Genomic DNA, 25,597 nt, shown 5'->3' with positions numbered 1-25,597 from the left:
CAGCTGTTTGCAATAAACAAATTACACAAGAACTGTTTAAGTAGTTCAATGAAACTAATATTACAAGATCCAAATTCAACATAAAATGCTACTTTTAATGACTACTGCAGTCTCAAAATTATTCATCCCCTTCATGACAAGCATCTTCAGTACTTAGTAGAGCACCCTTTTGCTGTTATGACCTGCTGCAAATGTGATGCATAGCCAGACACCAGCTTCAGACAGCGTTCCTGAGGAATCTCAGCCCATTCCTCATGGGCAATGGCCTCCAGTTCAGTAATATTCTTGGGTGTGCGTTTTGCAACCGCCTTCTTCAAATCCCACCAGAGATTTTCTATGGGGTTCAAGTCAGGTGACTGTGACGGCCACTCTAGAATCTTCCATTTCTTCTTCTGAAACCAAGCCTTGGTGGACTTTGAGGTATGCTTTGGATCATTATCCTGTTGGAAGGTCCAATGACGCCCAAGCTTCAGCTTCCTCACAGACGGCACGACGTTTTTACCTAAGATTTCCTGATACTTGACTGAATCCATCGTGCCCTCCACACGCTGCAGGTTTCCAGTGCCAGAGGCAGCAAAGCAGCCCCAGAGCATCACTGAGCCACCGCCATGCTTCACTGTAGGCAGGGTGTTCTTTTCAGCATATGCTTCATTCTTCTTCCTCCAGACATACCGCTGTTCCATAGGCCCAAAAAGTTCCAGTTTTGTTTCATCACTCCACAGAACAGAATTCCAAAACTTCTGTGGCTTATTTATATGGTTTTGAGCATATTGGAGCCGACTTTTCTTGTGCTTTTGGGTCAGTAGTGGTGTACGTCCGGGCATGGAGCCCTTCAGTGTTTAGTATGCACCTTATTGTACAAACTGAAACCTCAGTGCCTGCTGCCACCAAGTCTTGCTGCAGGTGTTTTGCAGTCACTCAAGGGTTTTTGAACACTTGCCTCCTCAGGAATCTGGTGGCAGCTGCTGACAGTTTCCTCTTTCTGCCACGTCCAGGTAGTGTAGCCACTGTTCCTTTAACTTTGAACTTGCGAACTATGCTTCCAACTGTATCTCTAGGAACATTCAGAGCTTTTGCTATCGTTTTGTATCCTTTTTCTTGTTTGTGCAAGGCAATGATTTCTTCTCTGAACTTTTTGAACAATTCTTTTGACTTAGCCATATTTCTAACATGCAATCAAACATCACTCTCAACAAAACCCTAGCCAGTCCAGGTATTTATGTGTTCTGTCTCAAGCACACCTGAACTAATGAAGCCCTTGATTAGTTGCATCAGGTGTGCTTGAAACAGGGGGTTGAATAATTTTGAGACTGCAGTAGTGATTAAAAGTAGCATTTTGTGTTGAATTTGGATAAAACCCATGGTAATATTAGTTTTATTAAACTATTTCAACAGTTCTTGTCTACTTTGTTTATTGCAAACAGCTGAAAAATTGTACATTTTGCCAATAAGCCTAATGTGCAATGGGGGTTGAATAATTTTGATTGCAACTGTATATACCTGACACCAGCAGAGTTCCTACACATTTTCAAGGACAAAATTTCAAAACTTTTCCATGACTTTTCAAGGATCTGTAATACATTTTTCATTTCTTCTTATTTTTCCCCTGTTAAAGGAGTTTTTCCTTGTCTGCTGTGAGGGTCCAAGGAGAGGAAGTGTCTTAGAAGCTGGAGGCGGCTTTTTGTACTTGTTTTTAGAGAGAATGAAGTGTTTTGCTCACATTTTTGGTGTTGTGACGTGCTTCGTGTCTCTGTGCTCTAGGTGTCTGCTGATTTTTCCAGAGCACTCTGAACTCCTCGAGTCAAAAAGAAACTTCAACTCAGAGTGGAAAAGGCCCCACGTAATCTTTTTTGCATTATCTTTTCCCCATCGTCCAATGGGATGATTTGAGAGGCGGTTCCCCTTTTGGTGGTCATGACAACAAGTTTACAGTTGGTAAACAATGGAGGAGAAACTGGTGGTAGCGGTTGTTGGATATCAAAGCAGTGAAAAGCATGCACATCCATAAACAAAACTGTGCAGGTGCTGAGCTCAAAAAGTGTGTAACTGGAACACTGAAGACGGCTCGCACGCTGCAGGGCTCCTATTAAGTGAATTTGTTTCACCTTGTGATGATAACGTTTCGAGCCTCCGCTCTTCATCAGATCTGATGAAGAGCAGTTGTTGGATACCCAGAGGTATACGGCCAGACGAAATCAGTGAAGTATGCCTTTAAGTTTGCACAACAGATGTCCTACGTGGTTTGTTTACATAAGTTTCATATTCAGTGTGGACATAGAGACGCTTTCTGTTAGGACATATTCTCAGAGGGAAATATTTTTACCAGACATTATGACAAGAACGATTTAAATATGTCAGACCTCAACAGATTTTCCTGGTCAAAAACCAGATAACGATAACCCTGAACGCAGCTTTGCTGATGATAAAGCTGCCTGCTGTGTGTGTGTGTGTGTGTGTGTGTGTGTGTGTGTGTGCGCGTGTCAAAGAGACAGAGGGGAAGAGAAGGTGGAAGGTGGACTATTGCACAATATTTCTGTAAGTTCTTTAAAACTTGCTCCGGAAGCTGCTTTGTCACTTCATGACCTGCCAGCCTGAACCCCGCAATATTTTCCAACAAGCTTACATGAACCACCCGATCTTCAGGTCCAATCGTGGGAGCCATGGGTTGTGGGTCGACCTACCCATCACGACTGCTGAGGTGAGGCACAGGATAAACGGTGGTGGAAGAAGTATCCTTTAATTAAGTAAACATGCTTATATCACACTGTTAAGTTAAAGTTAAGTTAAAGTCCCACTGACTGTCACAGTGTGTGAAATTTGTTCTCCGCATTTGACCCATCCGCTGAGGGAGCGGTGAGCGGCAGTGGTGCCGCGCTCGGGAATCATGTGGTGATCTAAACCCCTAATTCCAACCCCTGATTAGGGCTGTCAACGAATATTCTAAATTCGAATTTAAATTTGAATTTGAAAAAAAAAAATGGACCTTCGAATGTGAAAGTTGCTTTTCGATTGTGGAGAGAGAAAAAAAAACACCACCACAGCCGTCCTCTTTGCAAGTGGGCGTTGGCATCAGACGTGCATTTCTCCACGCTGGTTGACAAGCGGTTCTGCTCCCAGCTGTTGTCTCCGTCACCCGGCTTGACACATTCGCTCGCGGCTCGCGCAGAAAATAGACCAGACGCCGAAATGATTGCTGCAGGGCGCGAGACGGTCACAGTCCGGTGCTTCGAGGCTATTCGCAGAGCTTCCGCGGGCGGTGTGGTCACGGGTCAGAGAAGGGGGGCGAGCGAGAGGTCCGCGGTCGTTTATAACGTAATGTTATAGATAATTGTTTTATGTGTTTTAATGTGTAGGTATGTAAATGTTTTCAAAGACGTTTATGTTGATAAAAATACCTACAGGTAGTTATGTTTCATATACAAGTATGTTTCCTTGTATTAGTTTGCCCTCTTGTGGACATAATGCGGAAAAAAAATATTCGAATGGGTCGAACCTACGAGTTATTTTTAGAAGGAATATTCGAGCGTCATTTTTGGGCAATTTTGACAGCCCTACCCCTGATGCTGAGGTTGTCAAACTGCCCCTGAGTCATGGAGTCTGGTGGGTTTGGTGACGGTGATTTCAGGGCTGTTTCTGGTTAAACAAAATGGATCTTACTCTTTAACACAAAGCTCTATCTCTGTAGGGATCCTTTCATCATGTTGTCAGACACAATCTGAGCCTGTCAGTGACAAAAACAAACACTGATAGTGGACGTGCATTGACAGTGCACAAATGCCCCATGAGGTTACATTGCAGCCTGTTTCGCCACAACCTTCTGCAGCGCTCTTTCTCAATACCAGACAAGTTCCAGAAATAGCTGTCACTGTCAGCTGGGCCTCCTGCAGACTGATATTTTAGCAGTCATATAAGTGTAGTGCAGCTACACTGTGCGACATGGATCTAATAAACTTGGGTACGACATCAAGTTTGATGTACGCAGACGGTACGATGACACTGCCTACTGAATCACAGCCGTACATCTGTAAGAACCACTTAAGCACTTATCAATATGTGGTAAAAATGTCTGTGTCAATATGACATATTACACAGGTTCTGATATCATTTAAGTTTGCACAGTTTCTGTATATTTTGAATAGTGTATAGGAGTGGACTATGCTATGGTTATCTTTGAATTAACTTTATTTATGTGTTAGATAACAGGAACAAGTTATTTACGTCAGGTATGGTGCTGTAAGTGTGCATGACAAAAGGAGATTGTGAATAACGTAGTGCATAAAGAATGTAGTGTATAATAATGGGTGAGGATATAAAGAAATATGACATCGAGTGTGTAGTGGACAGTATCAGGACTTGGTTTGCCATTTCGTTTCTTTTTTGTAGTCTCAATAAACCCTGTTCACCTTTTTCCCTGTCTCATGTGAGAACTGTGGGTCTTAGCTAAAGGAACAGGAACACGAGTCAAAACTGAGACACCTCACAGACGAAGTGGCTGAGGAACTTTGGTAGGTCTATAACATCCATTGTCGTCAATACACAAGAACCAAACGTCATCAGCGCGCGTCATCCATTTACGCCACTGTAGTGTTAAGAGAAAGATGAAAACATGTTCAAGCCCTCGCTATAGCAAAATGTATGTGTCAAAAAAAGTCTTCAGAAGAGGAGGAGGAGGAGGAGAATGTGGACGTGGTTGTGGCTAGGTTAATGGGGCCAACTTGGTCAATTCTGCAGCAAGAGCTCGATTCATTAGCATCCGCTAGCATTTAGCATTGTCGTGCTAATCAGCGCTTCATTTCATGCTGCATTTCTATCAGTTGGTTAGCAGACGTCGGTGGTAACAGCCGTCACACAGTGAGATGGTCATCCCAAATTTTTGACACTGTCAGAATTTTATTTCACGTTGGTCATCTTTCGTCTGCGACAGCCCAAAATCGCAGTGTATACTGAGCTTTGGTTGAAAAATACTGAAGTTACCCTTTAAATAGCAGTTCCTGACTTGTTGGGCTGTTCACAGAGAGAGAGCCTCCCCATTATATATTCTTAAAATGTCTCCTGACGTTTTGATTTATCAGAGCAAATGGTAAAAATGATTTAACATCCAATATTTACATCCACAATACTGCTTTACTTGACATAATGGAAATGCTTTTAAACCTTGTAATAATTCCAAAAATACAACACTTTGCACACGACTTGCAGGAGACCTGTTGGTATGGAGACGAGGCGTGCAGCTGTTACACCGTCAGTAAATCATTTCTGGGTGATTGGAGGGAGAATTAGTGCTAATGTCTGGTCCTGAGGGGGTTACAGTGATGTAGAGCAGAGAGAGAACGGAGCTGTGACCTCGTCTGGATTTCACCATCACTGCTGCTGCTGCTGCATTTCTGCTCAGCACTGAAACAACTTGTGTTCGAGCCAAAGAGTCTGGCGTGTGCACAAATACACAGCTCGTGTTTTACTGTGATTTGCATCAGACTGCTGTTTGAACAGTTGTTAAACTGTTACATAAACTACCTGCACTTGACACAGAATTCGATGTTTGTAATATGCACATTACTTATTTCAGTAAAGAGCACGATCTCCTGAACACAGTCTGCCTCCATTCTCTTAAAGGGATAGTTCAGATATTCTGAAGTGGGGGTGTATGAAGTACTTACACATAGTCAGTGTATCACCTACAGTAGATGGCAGATGGCACGCCCCCAGTTTGGAGAAGCAGACAGGAGTACCAACACATATTTTTAATCTAGTGAATCCGAGCTAATGTTTTTCACCCTTTGATTCCTTTCATGAACACAAGAAAAAGGCAATGAGCATCCTTACAATAACTGACCGAGAAATAAGGAAGAAATTAGTGGAAGTTAGAGGAAACTTTCTTGAAAAATAGTTTTAAAAAAGCAAAAATAATCAATGAAATGGCTTGAAAAAAGTGGTAAATATAGATTTATATAGAGGAAAAGAAAGAGAGATATTTTTTTCTGATATAATTTTAACAATATAAGTAAATAAACTGTAATAAATAAATATGTAAATAAACTTAAACTTAATAATTATAATAATTAGAAATAAATATTCCTGTCCATTTTCTCGCTTTTTTTTTTTTTTTTTTTTTAATTTTCTAATAATTTTCCCCCTTTTCCAATTTTTTTTTTCTTGTCACTTTTTGCAATCTTCTCCCAGTTAGCAGGACATTTCTCGCAAATTTCTTGTTGCCTTTTTCATGCATTTTCTGAACAAATCAAAGCAATTTGCTCGGGTTTCAAAGGTTAAAATGCGAGTGAAAGGCGTTTAAATGCAGCACAAGAAAACTGCAATCTATCCAGGTTTGAAAGGGTTAAAATCCAAAGTCACACAATAGCACAAACTAACAACTGTTGGAGGCAGCGGTCGATCAGCAGCTCCTGTGTTCAGCAAGGTTAGATTATCACTGTTTTTCTCAATGAAATCTGGAAACGTTATCACTTTTGTTCGCTTTCTGACAGAAAGGTAAAGCTGTGAAAATATTATACATATAGCGGACACTAATACTGATATTTGTGGGAGGCTGAAATACATTTTCCTGCTGCCTCCGTCCACAGCAGTACACTGCTCAGCTCCTGTGAACGTACTCCTTTTGCTTGTCTATGGGAGCCCATTTTGACTGATGGGGGGAAAAAAGAAAAAATCGAGAATGACCACCCTGTGGTTGTATGACTCCGCCCACCAGTCCACCCTGTGGTTGTATGACTCCGCCCACCAGTCCACCCTGTGGTTGTATGACTTCGCCCACCAGTCCAGTGTCTCTGACAGTCTCCATCCATGTCAGTGAAAACATGGATGCTTCACACACAGAAGATCTATACAATCAGCACAGTTTCAAGATTAGAGTCACCAATTCAGTATCTGACCAAATGTCTCCCCTTCTGTTCCTGAGATATGACGTTAAAACATGATGATGTCACAGTCAAGCTGACCTTTGACCTTTTGACCTTCATTATTTTATCCTGGTAGACATTTGTTTGGCCATAATAAGCGAGTGAATTCTTGAGTTATGGCCGAAACATATTGTGTAACGTCACACTGACCTTGAGCTTTGACCTTCAAACACAAAATTCTCATCAGTTTAGTTTAATTTATTTTGGCCATTTTCCAACTTATAAAACTCAAATACACTGGTAGATAGACAATAAAAAAACATTTAGTTAATGCCCCTTTTTTTAGCATTTATTCTTCAGTCCAAGCGGACGTTTGTGCCAAACTTAAAGAAATTCCCTCAAGGCTTTCTTAAAGTTACAATGTGTAATTTACGTGGTTGTTTATGAGCAAATATCAACTATTGCTTTCATAAATATATATTTACTAAAGTGTAATGCAATTCACATACAAATGGAAGCTTTCTCATAGGCTTAGAATGATTTCTCTATATATACACAGGCAGGGCGCGGTCTGCTGGAGGCTGCCCTCTTGCGTTGCCATATTTGAATACAGTGGCCGAAAGGGATATACGCGCTTCGCCTTTCGCGTTTACCTAGAACTTGCCGTCACTGGAGACGGTTAAGGTGAAGATCAATCCAGGGCGCTTCTGCGTGAACCTGCTTTGTACTTTTATGATTCTGCCGCACTTTAAATGGAGGACCACACATATGTTTTGCCCTGTAAGAGGGAAACCACGCCACCAAATAAAAGAAAAAGATCAGATAAGCGAGGACGGGACAAAACGCGAGTGAATATCGGCGTTGCTTATTCCAGGTGGAAAGAACTCCTGAAGGAGAAGGATTTCACAAGGGATGCGGAGGTTGCCTGCTTTCTGTTAGACAGGTAATTCAATCTGATATTTTAAAATCATTTTGGCTTCATGTTTGCAACTACTTTTCCCTCTCGTCTAAGTTCAAGTGACGGCTACGTTTACGTGCTAACGTTATCCTAGCCTTGGCTAACGTTATCCCAGAGCTACAGCTAAATGGTTAGCCTAGCCTACAGCCTAATCTGTTGATTCCTCTCACACTGCTGCGAAGGCTGCCACCCTCTCCTCCTCCTCCTCTTCCCTCTGGGTAGCCGAGACACACCTCTTCGCCTGGCTGTTCCGTGAAGTAGTTACAACATGATTGAGCTAACTGGAGTAGTTTCATGTTGTATCCGACAACGGGAGGCTTTTAACAGATGACGTCCTGATGTTAGCTTTGCTGCTGCTGTTAGCTGTCCCTGTCAGCTGATGCTTTCTAGACATCGTGATTTCCCAAAACTGAATAAATACGACACATAGCAACACAAAACTGCTTTGCTAGCTCAATCATGTTGTAACTAAGATATCCGCTGGAAAAAGTATTTTTTTCACAGACCATTTAATGAGTTATTACCTATTACAGACACCGCTAACGGCTAACAGGGCTAACAGCTAATGGTTAGCCCAGCTAAACGTGCACACAGAAATAGTAATGTTTGTTCAGTTATTGTGTTTATAGACTTTACGAACATCGGATTAGTCTAAACGGTGATACAGTCATGTGAAAAATGTGATATATATATATATATATATAGCTAAAAGCTCTGCTGGTTTTCTACCCGGACTATAGAGGGAATCGCCTTGTTGTTTACAAGGTGATTCCCTCTATAGTCCGGACGGACGGATGAGTCATGGCCTTGTAAAAGATTATGTTTGTTTCTTTTAGTTGGCGAGAATGTGTCCCCGCAAACGCGACAAACATCCACTAACTTTGACGGCGTTTTCTGCGAGCACGGCTGAGCCATTTTGTACCGCTACACGTGTTTCTAGTGGGACTATGTTTACGAGCACAAGAGTTCAGCGAGCCACCGAAGGACCGCCCTGCAGATTTACTATTGGTTCTGCAACGTAGGGAGTTTTTTTAAACTCTGAAATTGTATCCGCCCATCTAAACACAAAATCAGGGAGAAAGACATCAGTCTTTAGTTAAGCAAAGCGTCTAAAGACTGACTTGTGAGTCTAGCACCGCCACTACCCCCTCGCCCCTTCCTCCTCTCCTCTTCCTCGTCTCCCTGTGTCCTGTGGAAGAACACTCTGGAATCACATATATTATAATCGTACCAACCTATACTTGCAGCACTGTGCCGTGACTATCACATAAAACGTTATTTTAGCATCACTGTGCTAATGTTTGCTCGTGTTACCAAAACAATTAGAAATAAAACACTCCTAACATTTATCTCACAGATAACATATATCTCACTGGTAAGCTATAACATATCGTAACATGGTTTAGATTCCTAAATATATATTCACCTCGTCGCTAGATACTCCTGAAATCTCGAAAAACACTTCTGTCTGTGCAAGGCTTTTTGTCCTACGAGGCCACCGTCACTTACCCGATGGGAGGGGTGAGCGAGTGAGCGCTGCAATCTAGAATTTGACCGCTGATGTCACTGTTACTCACCATTTTTATACACTGAGGCTGTAAGATGTCACATTCACAAGAATGATACAGATATGGTCGCAGTGACCTTGACCTTTGACCTGTGACCACCAAAAACTAATCAGTTCAATTTTGTGTCCAAGTGGACATTTGTACCAAATTTGAAGAAATTCCCTTGAGGCATTCTTGAGATATTGTGTTCACAAGGATGGGATGGACAACCTGAAAATGTGACAAAATAATGAGAAACTTTCTCAACATAATGACTTCGTATCATTTCTTATTATTCTGAGATATTTAGTCCGTATTTTGACAAAGCTTCTCATTGCCATGACTCAGAGGAACCTTTATTTTTTTTGATCACACTGGCAGAAATGGGCTTCCATACTTTCCCACACATGCGCACCAGGTGACAAAACAGCCAAACATCAGTTCATATTTAGCCGCACACTTTATGCAAATGAAACGAGCTGCAGCTGGTCTCAGCTTTAGTAAATTCCACGCTAGATTGAAAAATTGTAGTGATCTAAAATGTTGTGCCTCTCACGCTAACTCTCGGCAGCCTTAGTAAACATCCCCCAGTAAGACTTGGAAGGACTCCCTCTACTTTTTAACAACTTGCCTGGCTGATGCCCGACAGCACATCAGCCTGTAAAAAAGACATCAGCAGCCCCAGCAGCAGGCCGATAACCCCGAGGAGGCCCCCTCGTCCATGCTGTTAATACTGCAGCTCCCTCCCTGTGCTTACTGAATATTGGCTTTCTCCATGGTCCAAGATGTTGCCCTTCCTCCTGCTTACTCGAGCATGACAACTGGTAACACTTGATACTGGGCATCTTAGCTCGCAGGCTTGCTTGCTTTGAAGCTTATGGGAGATGGAGTTTTAGAGGTTGCAGCCCCTGGACAGCAGAACAACCTCCCATAGTGGATCGGATCTGCACACTGAAGCTTTGTAGTTCAGATGAGACTCTGTCACACACTTTAAGATGTTGCAGCTGATCACAACATGCTGTGATCACTATCAAAACCTGATAACACAGAGTGCATTCTTCTCACAGTGCTGCAGCTGCTTGTGAAAGCTTCACCTCAAAAACAGAGAAGCTTGTTGGGTCAGTTACCGCCGGCCTCGTGCTCAGTACACCCCGTCTGGATCGACACGCTCTACCTCAAAGGGAAATATTGTGAATACTCAAACTAGATATGCTCTCCAGCGTGTGAGCAGATGCAAAATTCCACATGCATAGACATTTGCTGGAGCTTGCCAAGTAGAAGGCTATTCCCAAGAAGCCTTGCTCTCATTCTGATACAGCTGAAGGGCAAAAACATAATCCTGTGCCAACTCTCGCCTGCAAACCATTCTTGATTGTATGCGCTCTTGCTTCATCTTCTTTTGCTGTGGAGACCTGCACATTAAAGTGCACTGTGAACTGCGGGGTGGATAGATCAATGACACACGAGAATCTACCTTGTAAATATTTCATCGTGAGCCTCCTGAGAAGCAAATTCATGCTAATAAACAAAGCTAACCCTGCACTGTTCTCAGCTCTTTACATAAAGCGTGCTCGCAAGATTCTTGAATATGGAAATTCAGCCTCATCAGAAATGAGATTATCAGTAAATATATTGAGGGTTTCTCCTTCTTAAGTGTCTCTAAACATTAGATTGCTGCTAATGCAGCGTCCTGCCTCTTTGACCCTCTCCAGACTCATTAAGCAACTCCTTCTGATATTAGGATCCCATCTGCCCACTGTTATTGACACCCCTCTTTCCTCTGGAAACGTCCTGTCTGCATTTAAAGAAGCTGTAACAAAACCTCCGTCTAAAAACCTAACCTTCATCCTGACGTCCTCAACAATGAGAGACGAACTTAAAATACCTATTACGTCTATAGTTCTCACAGATCAGTAACAACTCAGTCAATTCAAGGAACAGTTCACCCAAAAAGCTAAAGTTTTATCTCTTAGCTGAATACTGTTTATCAGCCTAGATAGTTTTGGAGTGAGTGTTGGAGATATCAGCCGTGGAGATGTCTGCCATCTCTCCAGTATAATGGAACGAGATGGCACTCAAGGAAGTGCCATCGATTTACCAGTCCATCTACGTCCCAGCCCTCACCTATGGTCATGAGCTTTAGGTAGTGACTGAAAGAATGAGATCACAGATACAAGCGGCCAAAATGAGTTTCCTCTGTGGGGTGTCTGGGCTCAGCCTTAGAGATAGGGGGAGGAGCTTGGACATCCAGAGGGAGCTCAGAGTAGAGCTGCTGCTCCTTCACCTTGAAAGGGGTCAGTTGAGGCATCTGATCAGGATCCTCCTGGGCACATCCCATTTAAGTTTTCTGGGCACGTCCCACTGGTAGGAGGCCCTGGGGCAGACCCAGAACACACTGGAGGGATTACATATCTCATCTGGTCTGGGAACACCTCAGGGTCCCCCAGGAGGAGCTGGAAAGCATCACTGGGGAGAGGGACGTCTGGGGTGCTTTGCTCAGCCTGCTGAGCTCGTGACCCGGCCTCGAATAAGTGGATGAAAATGGATGGATGGATGTCACTCAGCTTGTGGTGCTCAAAGTGGTAAAAAATACATTTGAAAAACTCAACATCAATGTCTCTTTCCAGAAATCATGACCTGGTTACTCAAGTTGTTTGGTTCGGTTAAATAAACTTAGGTCTATTAGTGCGGTTAGTATGGTATGAAAGCTGTCATTCGAACCCTGGTGCGAACCAAATAACTGAGCCAAGACCGCTCCAAAAGGTGTACTCTTCTTCAACGTTTGCTTTACTTCCTGGATTTTTCCCACATGGAAATTCTGACCAATCAAGAGCAGCTTTCTCACACAAGGCATTTGATCTGGTCCTCTTGTAAATGCTGCCGTGAGAACACGAACCAACTCTAGGCAATTATACAACTTTGGAACAACATGAGTCCCTGATTCAGACCAAAGGAGACCACTCTAGGGCTGACAGCAGCCTGAATGAATCAAAGGTGTAAAACTTCCAAATGTGTAACTGTGATAAACGGAGAGTCTTCAGGGATCAGCCAAAGCCTGCAGAGGAAGTCTAAAATCTCAGTCTATTTGTTCTTATTTTCATATGAATGTCCTGAGAGCAGGGAGCGACCCAGACAGCACTGATATAGTAACCTGTCCCTGGGAACCCAGTGAAGCGCTGCCTCATGGATGATGCATCTCCTCACTCTCTGGCTGCAGTGTGAGTTTACACACGGATGAATGTGTCCGTCGGAGACACCAAACATCAGTGGCAGTGGATGTGAGCTCTGTCACCACATTATAAAGAGGAAGATTCACCTGGCGTGGACACAGGTGCTCTTAGGATTCAGCGGTGGATGCTGATGTCTCCGATCTCCCTAGCTCACTAGCTCACAGTTTTCAATTTCAGCTTTTATGTTTCTCTTTCTATTTTTTAGCTGACTTGCTTGTTTTATTTATTTCTACATCTCTTCTTTATGCATCTCTTTTCTCCCTCTTTGTCACATCAAATGTGCATCCATTTCTCTGTGAGATCCAAATCATCAGAGGCATCTTTTTATGTATAACACAACAAAAGGAAAGTAATAACTTGCCAGTTTCCCCGGAGCATCACTCTCCTCTGCTACAACTTTCAAACACAAAGTTTAAGGAAGAACAGTCGAACAGATGAACGTATGAATCTGCCTCATGTTGTTGTGCAGAGAGTCATGGTGAATGAAGCAGAGAAAGAGGACAGACGAGCCTACCTCTGAGGGGCGATTTCATGGCAGCCTCCACCATGCCGACGAGCAGTTGGAGACTCTTGGGGTCCTGGGCGAGGCCGGAGGCGAATGCTGCCAGGGCGTCGGCATGACGACCCAGGTACTGAAGGGCAACCCCCTGACGAAAGTAGGCCTGCGGGAAGAAGAAAACGTAGACGTCAACAGTTGAATCAGGTGAAACTTCTAACATATACAATCCATCTCACCATGAAACACCTCCAGCTGATTACTGACATCAAGAAAATAATTGTTTGTATGAAAAGTGTTCTAAAATGTTATGTTCAAATATGCAAATCCCAAATATGTACAGTGCAGACATTTCTTGAAGAAAAATCTGAACATTGGATAAAACCAAGCACAAAATTCTTGTTTCATTTTGTTGACATATCAAAGGAAGGTTTTGAATGCAGGACTTTTACTTGTAGTGGAGTATTTTCACAGTGTGGTAACAGTACTTTTACTCTTGCAAAGGATCTGAATACTTCCTCCTAACCACTGCACACACACAAACAGCTCACACTTCATTAGGACCCCTCGAACATTTCACAGCAACATTAGAGGCAATGAATCATGACATCAAATTCATGAGGAGGACACCCAAACACCACTCTTCTTCACTGACTGCCGACCAGACTGTAACTTAATTGTCCTGTCTACCTCTCTCTTCCCCTTCATTCTTCCCTTTTTCTCCCTCATTTATCATCCTGCCCTCTCCCCTCCCATTTAAACATAATCTGTCATGACAGCAAATGAATGAAGACAAAGAGGAGAGGAATTAGATTACATGGCAGCTCCTGTCCCGCCCTGCCACTTTCTGCTCCCACACTGTCTTTGTCCCGTCCTCGTCTTCAGACAGCTTCATTGAAACGAATGGAGCCGCAGGGTCACGACTAATCTAATGCATTAAGCCTTCAGTAGGCGTGTTGGTGTCGGGAGCAGAATGTGAACAGGACACGGTGTCATTTCACTGTTGATTAACACAAAGTGGGATAAATGGTTGGTAATTACAGCCGGGGTCATATCCCTTAAAACACTGAAATCAGTCACAGCTTCAGCGATAATATAATCATCTCTATTTATTGACCTTATGGCCTTTCGTTCTATTTGCGGTTTTGTCTTTTAACTTGTGGTTGCTTTTGCTGGCTGTAGTGAATACAAGTCAAATGTTGGTTCACACAGAATACTTTACATTTCTTAAAACTGACCTGCCAACACCACATACATCACAGATATCACACTGAAAAGATTACTTCTAGCACAGTTACCTACAACGTAACTGTGAAAGCAAGACATCTGAAGGGCTTTACAAAATTTTAATCGATTACGTCACTATTTTCTGACATTTTATAGACTCAAAATATTATATATCCATATATAATTCAAAGAAATAAGCAGTTGATCAAAATAATGCAGCTGCATTGCCATATCTGTGGATGGTGTGCCCCATGGGGGGGCATGTAATCAAAGTAAAAGTGGTCCCAGCATTGAGCCCTGAGGTACACTGTACTAATACATGCAGCAACAATACTGTCTGTGTGAACACCGCACACATGCAAACCACAGCAGTTAGGTGACGCAGCCATCACGCAGTGCTCATGCATGCAGTGTGGCCCAGGCCTTAGGGCTGGGACACATGCAATGACTTTTATCACCTGGAACAGACACTGGGTGCTTCTCTTGTGCCTACTCTGGGGCAGCTTTTAAGGGTGCAGCGGCAGGTTGCCCATGAAGTTGCACACCGACTATAACCAGTAACTTATCTACTTACAAGAAATCCTGAGTCCCAGTTCAATTTTTAAAGTGTGTTTTAGGGCTAAAATATTGTCTGTGGTACAGATGTAAAGCTCAGGGTAGCCATGCACTAAAATGATCATCTTCATATTTATCATAGACTAATGTTCACGGAAGAGAGAGAAGGTATTTACCGGCTGTGATTAGTTGTTGCTCGTCACAAGACATGCAGTGTGTGTTGCCGTGTTACAAAAGTTGAACTGTTTATCTCAGGGCGTAGTCATCACACCCTGAAAAACAGGTGCTTGGGAACACTTGCATGACACCCTTGCTTTTGAGCGCGCCTCATGCTCATCTACACTGAATCCAGTGGGTTTGAGGGTGCAAAAAAACACGGTGTGTATACGAGCCCTTAACTCAGGGGTCGGCAGCCTTTGCTATTAAAAAACCCATTATTGGCCAAAAAGTTGTGGTTTAGAGGAAAAGGCACCAGGTTGTAGATGTATGACACTCATTTTCGTTGATGAAATGTCAAAACATTTTTGAATTCAATGTATAGGCTACACATTTTTACAATTGAAGAATGCAATAATCACTTTAGGCCTGCAAAAATGACAGTGTTCAAGAATAACTGTTATTCATTTCCAGATGATTTTCTGTCAAGGCCATGGGGAGACACTGGAGAGGGTCCAAAGAGCCGCATGTGGCTCCAGAGCTGCAGGTAGCCTCCTCCTGCCTTAACTCAACACCTCAACATTTTTTACATTTTCAAATTTGTAGTCTTCAACCCTCAACTGATGCTGACAAAAGTGACATCACTTTGGGAAATCAGCTTCAGCTCCCTCTGGAGACACTAGCGGCTTTATATCACTTATTTTTCATCACATACGCAGCATCACTCCCCAACACCTGTGAGCAGACTTTGATGTGTAAAATCAGCGGAGTTCTCCTTTAAAAGGAGACACTTGACCTTCTATTTGACAGGAAGGAAACCACTTTAAAGATTCAGCGGATGTATCAATGTAACAATGGCTGAAATAAAGGATGGCGGCTCTGTTTTAGCTCCTGACGCTGATGCCAAGTGTCCATGCTGAGGAGAGAGAGACAGCAGCCCGCCCTCTGACCCTGGTCCAGGCTGGAGAGGAGAGCAGTGGGGCTGGGCTGAGATGAGGAGCCGGGCTGGTAGCTGGGGTGACATATGGACGCCCCACCTGTCTGCCTACCTCTACTTAGCACTGCCCCTCAAATCTGTCGCGTCACACTGATTTGGCTGCTGTATGGAGGATGCAGTTTTTCCCATTTTAGGCATTCATGTCCTATTCTTGACTACTTGTGATTGGGGAGGATAATTTCAGTCAGATGAGGGTGATTATATCAGAGGAGGAGAAGTTACAATCATAGCAAGCCGGCCATTATCTCTGCATGACTGCGTGTGAGTGAATGTACAGCACAGTAGGTAAGGCTGAGTGTGTGTTTGTGTGTCAGAGCTTCTCACCCCCATCAAGGGTGTAAACATGCCAGAGGCAGACAGAAAGTGACAGCAGGAAGAGTCTGCCTCCACCATCAGCACCTCCAGCCTCCCGCTCACACACATCCTGCCTATTAGCTCAGTCTGGCTACACTGCCCGCTACGCTCATACAGGGGGTAACAATCCAGACAGTCTCGCAGACACACACAGACGCCACCTCTCCAACATGAACACACTCTGTCTCATTTTTGTCTCGTCTTTGTCTGTCTCTCAGCAGTTGTTCTGGAGCATCTCAGAAAAATCTTGTCAGATTAGAGTCTCTTCTCTGGCCGTGTCTGGCTCGTCTGGTTCGCAGGTATTTCACACTGATTCCCAATCGAGCACTTAGACAGCCTCTTCAGCATCAGCTGACAGGTCTGTGTCAGTTAAAGTGAAGTGATCAATAAAAGGGACAGGACTAATCCTGGCGGCGTGTGTGTGTGAGAGTGTGTTTGCTCCTACAGTACTTATATTTGTGTGTATTTATTGATGCGTCTCCTCTCTGTGTTCATGCATAAGCACCCTGGGAGCTCTTGGGTCTGTGCTTATGAAGAAAACTAAACTAAAGCTCGACTTTAAAGCCACTATAATCAATATCTGTAAATAAATAATAATGCATTAAATGACAACGTAAAGAGAGTTATCAGGGGATCCTGCAGCTCCCCTTGGATTTACGGCACTTTGTAGTCAGTTCCAGCTCATTATTTATCTGTCCGAGCCACAAGGTCACCATTTTGGTTCACTCTGATAGCCTCACTTTAATTTGAAAAATCTCTTAAACCCCACTACACACTAAAGCCTGACTTATGCTTGTGACTGACACTTTTGATGAGTGTTGGTCGACGGAAATTAAAGAGCCGTGCAACAATTTCAATCAATGCTTCAGCGAAAGATTTCAGTTGTGTCCAGTAACCAGATGCCACCCTCGAGCCTGCTTGTTTACTTCAACATATCGTCATTCAACGGTTCATTTGATATCCTACTAATCAGTGCCCTATGACTGATGTCACGCCCCTAATGTTAAGTTACGTATGAACATAAACTTACAGTGGCTAGGTTTAGGCAAAGAAAGTAACTGCGGTTTGGTTCAAAAGTTTGATATTTGAATAAAAAGTAAAAACCCATCGAGCACTACCTGCTCCGCAGCCAACAGCAGAGACACACCAGTCATGTTTCCATTTAGTTGTCAAGCAAAATCTTAAAGGGGAACTAACGTTTTTTCAACCTGGGCCCTATCTTCTGATCTACTTTTGTCTAAATGAGTGATAGGATGTTCAATATGTGACATGTCTCCAGTACGAAGCTAGGGCTGACCTATTAAATAATAGGGTACTCAGACAGCGTCAAACAACGTCAAAATACGTCCACTAAAAGTGCATTTTTTTCACACAGATAGGCTCGGATTGTTAGTATAATTATCTGACAACATAACGGAAAGGAGAAATGAACGTGTGTGTTTACCTTTAGCTGGATTCAGACATGTTCCTCTGCCTGTTGCTGCTCCCTCTCTCTCCTCGTCCGCTTTTCAGTTTCAATGAGCTCTGCGTCCGTGTACGTCCGTGTACTCCGTGTTCAAATAAATACGGGCGCTCATCAAATTCAAATGGCTCATCCAGATCCAGTTGGTCAAAATCGGGTCAAAATTCAGACATGTTTGTTGTGGCAAGTCAAAACACTCAGAGTGTGAAAGTCTGGCTCTGAAATCTGACGTCTCGCGAGATTTGAGTTGTTGAAGGAAGTTACCGCTGGAGTGACCTCACAAACGTGAGGAGTTCCTCTGTTTGGAGTAGTCATGGCTGAATTTTACCCGATTTTGACCAACTGGATCTGGATGAGCCATTTGAATTTGATGAGCGCCCGTATTTATTTGAACACGGAGTACACGGACGTACACGGACGCAGAGCTCATTGAAACTGAAGAGCGGACGAGGAGAGAGAGGGAGCAGCAACAGGCAGAGGAACATGTCTGAATCCAGCTAAAGGTAAACACACACGTTCATTTCTCCTTTCCGTTATGTTGTCAGATAATTATACTAACAATCCGAGCCTATCTGTGTGAAAAAAATGCACTTTTAGTGGACGTATTTTGACGTTGTTTGACGCTGTCTGAGTGCCCTATTATTTAATATAGCGCGCTCACGGGCTGCAGGCAGGTCAGCCCTAGCTTCATACTGGAGACATGTCACATATTGAACATCCTATCACTCATTTAGACAAAAGGAGATCTGAACATAGGGCCCAGGTTGAAAAAAACATTAGTTCCCCTTTAAGCAAACTTTTGAAATGTTGCCAAAACAAAATCTGTATTAGACGAGTTTTCATCAGCTGGTTTGGAGCGAATGAACCAGGCTACACAAAGCATAGTTAAGTCAGAAGTTGGCAGTATAGGCTACGCTTTACACATGACTCTGATCTGCCAGTGAACAGTAGAAGAAGTAGAGGTTGCGAACTGGAAACAAAACAAGAAGCCTTGGCTGTTGAACACATCTACAAGAGAAAAACAGAGTGAGATCCTCAGGAATTTGTTTTTAATCGGGTACGTTTTAATCGTTCTTTCGTGTCAGCTAATACTGGTCATGTTTCACATCCAGAGACAAAGACAAATTGATACAATGGTTCTAATGCACTGGGAGACCTCAACAGTGAAAACAGCTGATGGGTCATGTGAGTTAAATGTTCCCTACTTCAGAACTTTTCTGGCAATGGCATTTTCAGGTACCATTTAGCACATCAACTCTTTTTCCACAAATGCAAGTCACCTCAAGCGCATAAATCTTTTGTGCAATTTGAGAAGTTTTTAAAAATGTTGCTTTTTTATGTGATACTTCAAAATGTGCATAAAATTTGTTAATGGATACCACTACCCAGAGGCAAATGCCAATTCTTGATCAAAAGATCACCAAGCAACAATTTACCATGAGGGGGATAGACACCAAATGGCAATCCATGACATTAGGTGGCATTTCACTTAAGCCACACTTATTAACCTCACTGTGGCACTAGAAGAGAAGTCAGGGGATCATTGAAGTCAGTAGGATTCATCCTCTGACGACCATAATAGTCTGTACAAAAATTAAAGGCAATTCATCCAATAGCTGTTGAGATATTTTCCTCCGAAGCAAAATATCAACTTGTGGCACTAAAAGGAAACTCAGGAGATCACCAAAGTCAGAGGAATTCATCCTCTGGGGAACAGGAATGTCTGTACAAAATGGAAGGCAATATATCCAATAGTTGTGAAGATATTTCATTCAAAACCCAAACATATCAAAGTCAGTAGGATGCAACCTCTGAGGACCATGATGGTGAAGGCACTCCATCCACTAGCTGTTGGAATATTTGCTTCAAAACCACACATATCAGCTTCATTGTGGCACTAGAAGAGACTCACCAAAGTCAGTAGGATTCATCCTCTGAGGACCATGATGGTCCGTACAAAAATGAAAAGGCAATCTATCCAGTAGTCACTGATATATTTTCCTCAAAAGTACAAATACCAACCTCATTGTGGCGCTAAAGGGAAAGCCAGGGGATCACCAAAGTCAGTAGGATTCATCCTCTGGGGAACATGAATGTCTGTACACAGTTTTAAGGGGATCCGTTCAGTAGTCGTTGAGATATTTCAGTCTGGATCAACATGGCGGACCAACCAACCAGCCAGCCACAAATGACTGTCGCAGTTGAAGCAGTGTGTGTATTAGAGACATGATGGCAAACAAAATGAAGGAGGGAGTGAGAGATATAACGAGAGAGGTGCTATATGTTGGAGTGTCAGAGCAGAGGATGCACACCGGATGAACAGATGCTTCAATTACTGCTCGTAACTCACATTAATCGAGAACAGATGGCAACACAAGTGGCGGGAAAGAGAAAGAGGGGGTGAGCTGGAGTGAGAGGGGATCACATAAAGCAGACATGATAGAGATTGATGTCTTTGCAAATCAGACAATCTGCCTCAAAACACACAGACCAAAGCTTCACTCTCATTTCATCTGGACACAAAGTGGATTACACCTTATTCTTCCAGCTGCGTTGCTGGTGACTGAACAGATTTAACACTGTGCAGAGGATGTGGAAGAGGAAGATGTGGCCTGGAGTAATTTGAGAGTGAGGAGGCTGAGGGGAAGAAAGGAGAGCTTCCTCACACACCTGGCAGCCTGGAGCCAGCTTTCATTTTCTCACAACAGACAAACAACAAACAGGACCTCACACTACAATTGACAAAAGGATATAAACCTGCCCACAGCATCTTACGATTCTACCTGTGGTCCCAGGATTTAGTTGGAATCCTCAACAGTAGTTTAGCGCTGTTATTAAAGGATAACTCAGTTTTGATAGAGCTTGGGTCTTACATGTGTTTTAGCCATAGGTTATAAGACTGAACTGCTGCATTATTAAAACAAGTCAGATGGAGCAAGAGATATGATCAGGTTGTACGCACACCAACAGTTGATCCAGATTATACAGACTATTTTATTTTAAACAGAAACCAAGTGCACCAAGATGTTGGTCAATTGCACAGGAAAACTATACAACTAGGTGCACACAAAAGCTGTATCAAAAGCCATATGGCCCCTAGACTCACAAGTCAGTCTTTAGACGCTTTGCTTAACTAAAGACTGATGTCTTTCTCCCTGATTTTGTGTTTAGATGGGCGGATACAATTTCAGAGTTTAAAAAACTCCTTACGTTGCAGAACCAATAGTAAATCTGCAGGGCGGTCCTTCGGTGGCTCGCTGAACTCTTGTGCTCGTAAACATAGTCCCACTAGAAACACGTCTAGCAGGTACAAAATGGCTCAGTCGTGTTCGCAGAAGACGCCGTCAAAGTTAGTGGATGTTTGTCGCGTTTGCGGCGACACATTCTCGCCAACTAAAAGAAACAAACATAATCTTTTTCAAGGCCATGACTCATCCGTCCGTCCGGACTATAGAGGGAATCGCCTTATAAACAACAAGGCGATTCCCTCTATAGTCCGGGTAGAAAACCAGCAGAGCTTTTATGTATATATATATATATATATATATATACATATCACATTTTTCACATCACTGTATCACCGTTTAGACTAATCCGATGTTTGTAAAGTCTATAAACACAATGATTGAACAAACATTACTATTTCTGTGTGCACGTTTAGCTGGGCTAACCGTTAGCTGTTAGCCCTGTTAGCCGTTAGCGGTGTCTGTAATAGGTAATAACTCATTAAAAAAAAATATTTTTTCCAGCGGATATCTTAGTTACAACAAGATTGAGCTAGCAAAGCAGTTTTGTGTTGCTATGTGTGGTATTTATTCAGTTTTGGGAAATCACGATGTCTAGAAAGCATCAGTGGCTGCAGCTGACAGGGACAGCTAACACTAGCAGCAAAGCTAACATCAGGACGTCATCTGTTAAAAGCCTCCCGTTGTCGGATACGACATTAAACTCCAGTTAGCTCAATCATATTGTAACTAAGACATCCACTGGAAAAAATATTTTCTTCACGGATGAGCACACGTTTGATAAAACGGAGTTAAATCTCTCGGCATCCATTTTCAAGCTCTCTGTGTGTTTGTTTCCTTGCGGACGAGAAAAGGGGGAGCGCACATTTCCGAGTAGGCGTGTCCTTTTCAAAAATGCAAGAGGTGTTGCTTTGTTGCCGGCCGTTTTCTCCAGTGTGTTAAACACACTTTAGAAAGGAGTGTCCCCAGAATATCAGAAGGCGGAGATCTCGGATTGTCTGGTGGCGAGACTACCTGGCCCCATACCTCTATTTTAGCATTTGTATTAATAAGCCAAATTTGTTTGTCTTAACAGGTAAAAATATAATGTCTCCACTTGTCAAATGCGCGTGAAGATGACCAAATATGCCCTGTTAACAAGTACACTTCTGACGTCTTAAAACGTTTGATATTGGGTGCAACCATTTCAACAATTTCGGAGGGGACTGGATGATATATAACATGAATGCTTAAGTCATTTGTTTTACTACTGCTTTATATTTTGGTGTCATGATTCACCTGGTAGAACTCTGATTTATTAAGTCAGCAGTGATAAAAATGTATAAACTGAGTCATCAAGGCAGAGGAGTCGAGCATTACCTGGTAAACGTCAACTTAATTCACTTTACATGGAGCTAAAATTCTTAGAGAATTATGTAAAAACGTTTGCCTTGTCTTACTGTCTGTTCAGGAGTAGGTTTTACTGTGAGCTAACTCGGGCTCTCAGTTTTTTTAGTTTAAATTTAACCTTGGTTCTGGTAATCCACGGTTTCTGGTTGTGGAGTGATTTAACTGTAGCTTTGTGGTACAGTTTCTTCTGTTCTTTTACAAATTAACTCCATCACAGACACAGACAATTTATTGATTTCATCTGTGACTTTAACGGTGGTGTCCTGGATTTATCTCTTGCATCACTGGAGGCATCCGCCGCAGATTGTTTCCAAGTTTAGACCTCACCAAATCTGGCCAAATGGTTGCTCCTCCTGAACTCAGGCAACACTGCTCTGTAACCACCTCTCAACTGTGCATAGCAGTGATCCACAGTGTTTATTACGAGCAGGAACAGGACAGCATCTCACATTTCCACCGTCACACCCGTCCGTATTCACAGTAAAGCACACACTTCTCCTTCTCTCACCAGAGTCCTTCACTCTGTCAGATCTGCATATAGAAGAAGAGTTCATGGTTGAATGACACTGTGCAGTAAGTTTTGGTATTACAGTTCCTGATATCCTGTTGGTAACTGATGCTGCATGGAGGTCATCCAGTTTATTTTCCAACACCTGTACAATGGCTAGCAAGATGCTAGATCAGCTATGCCCATTTCTTCTTCTTCTTTTTCTTGATGTTTACATTTGAAAACCTCAATCTGATAAGCTAGCAGCTAGCTAGCAGAAGTTGACAGACTGGTGAGCTGATGTCCTCATCTTGATGAGTGACTCGGAGTGACACACGGCCGCTGTCCAACGCCAACCAGCAGCTCTATCTTCCTCTTAAATTGGTTTCAAGAAGTTTACACTCTACCAATGTTAGCCAAACTTTCTTATTTGAATACAACAGAGCATAAAGCAGGGTAATTGGGAACAAATAATACTGAAATTCCAAAGCTACGAGTTTGTTAAAAGTGAGTGTTGAAATGACGAAGGGTGTCACATGGTCTACAGATTGTAAATTGACTTGACTTGAAGTGTTAAGCTAACCTCAGCTGATAAAACCTGCTTTAGCTACAAATCTGAAGCCTGAAGTTTCAGTAATTAAGATGAATTTGATGTTTCATTTGTCACTGTCACCACTGTAAACTAGGCTATACGTGCAGTGCTAGAATGGGGCTGAGCAAAGGGTCATTTTTGTGAGTACAAAGTTATCATCACTCACAGAAACAACGCCCAAAACCACTAAAATAAGCTGTATCCTTGCAGATGTACAGTTTTCTGGTGCAGGCCTCAGATTGAAACCAGAGGAGGAATTACTGTCTTTGTGTAACAACAGGGATGAGGTGTTGCTGATGTCACTTGGCCATCACTAAAAAACAAGAGGGTTCATTTTGCCAAGTCAATCCCCCACTTATCCCACAGTAGGTGATATAACGACATGCTGCGTGAGTTGTGAGCTGCGGGCTGTAAACCTCAGAGAGTGAGATCATTATTTAAGAGCCTGAGAGGGTCTGAGGGAGTCATTAAAAACAGCAATCTGTATTTATAAAGATGCCTCTTTGTAGAATTGAATGCACCTTATTACCAGGGTGAAGTATGATCAAACCCTGCGAATTTAAACCAGCAGCCCTCTGCAGCAGTGTGCACTTACTCACAGTCTAGGAATTAACAGCCCCCTCATCTCGCAGGGCGGCGTGATTCAAACAGGTTCTTCTAATAGACTAGTCAGCCTGTAAAGCATTGTGGCGCAGAAATAATGCTGCTGAGCCAGCAACATGGGAACACACAAACACACACACCCACTAAGGCCATTTGAAAAAACACAAGAAAACCTCACTTAAACCTGGGAAACTGAGTCAGTAGAGGGGTCTAGGAATGAGTCCTTAGACCCAGGAATGAGTTAGCATTTTAGCACTCAAGGTTGCCTCGTCTCAAAGTCAATAGTTTTTTGAATTTTTGGTTAGCGTGCCACAAGCTTAAGAGACACATTTTGTTCTACGACATAAAATACGTCAGTAAATATCCCACTGGTGAATTTTGAAGATTTTAGTTGTCTCATGGCCGGTATACACTGTGCGATTTTGGGCCGTCCCAGACAAAAGATGACCATCGTGGGAGAAACGTGGCGATATCTTTGGTCGTGGCTCTAAAACGTTGGTCTTAACGTCGCACTGTGAGACAGGTTCAAGGACGGCTGTTGTCAACGTCTTGCGACCAAGGACAACCTAAGATAAAATTCTGACAGAAATTTAGGATGACTGTCTCACAGTGTGACAGCTGCTACGACCTGCGTCTACTAATCAACCAATAGAAATGCAGCACGAAATGACGCAATGGTCACCGCGACACCGGCGCTAAACCCAAACAAATGATCGCTTGCCATGGAGGTAAAACGAACAAAAAGAAGTGTGTGGAACTCCCAGAAAGAGGAAAGTTTGGTGGAGCTGTGGCAGCAGAAGCCTTGTTGATTTGATGTTTCCTCCAGCTGCTATCATGACCGCCAGAAAAAAGACGCTGTATGGAAGGAAATTACAGAGGAACTGCAACTTCCAGGTGAGCAAGATACCTATGGTGGCGCAGATGGATGAGGCACGCTGATGCGGTGCACGCTGATGATGTTGCATATTGACGTACGTCGTAACCTGCGATTCAGTAGTAAACAGCCATCGTACAATCTGCACACATCAAACTTCACATCGTACCAAAGTTTATTAGATCCACATCTCACAGTGTGTCATGCAATGGTCTTATAAGATTGCTAAAATCGCACAGTGTATTGAGGGCATTAAAAAGGTGAGTAACAAGTGGCTAAATGAGACTACAGAACATCATCACACCAAACAACACATTCTCACTCCGTCACATGTCCACGTTTGGTGGTGGACTTTCCACGTCCACATATGACGTCCAAGGTACCCTGGGTGTGTTGGTTGTTGACATTCTGGGACGCCGTGTCAACTTCAGCCTGTTACATGCATTGTCTGTTTTCAAAATACACTTCTGTTTTGAAGAGCAAGATAGTAGTGAGCTCGGATTACTGTAAGTTGAAAAGCCTTTATATCAAAACATGGCTGCTTACATTTAAACACCGACCGGTTTTGACT

At 42.9% G+C, this 25,597-nt stretch overlaps 1 protein-coding gene across 1 annotated transcript in view; it reads right to left on the bottom strand.

Annotated features, from left to right (window-relative positions):
• Window positions 1-25,597, bottom strand: part of ttc28 (tetratricopeptide repeat domain 28) — a 214,254-nt gene that overhangs the window by 91,492 nt on the left and 97,165 nt on the right. The window contains exon 3 of the mRNA XM_033646573.2: window positions 13,104-13,251. Within this exon, the coding sequence (XP_033502464.2) occupies window positions 13,104-13,251 (148 nt within the window). The remainder of the gene's footprint in view (window positions 1-13,103; window positions 13,252-25,597) is intronic.

This window comes from Epinephelus lanceolatus, chromosome 19, assembly GCF_041903045.1.
Source record: "Epinephelus lanceolatus isolate andai-2023 chromosome 19, ASM4190304v1, whole genome shotgun sequence".
NCBI lineage: Eukaryota > Metazoa > Chordata > Actinopteri > Perciformes > Serranidae > Epinephelus > Epinephelus lanceolatus.
The sequence above is the reverse complement of the archived record's forward strand: the minus strand, read 5'-3'. Positions and strand labels throughout refer to the sequence as shown.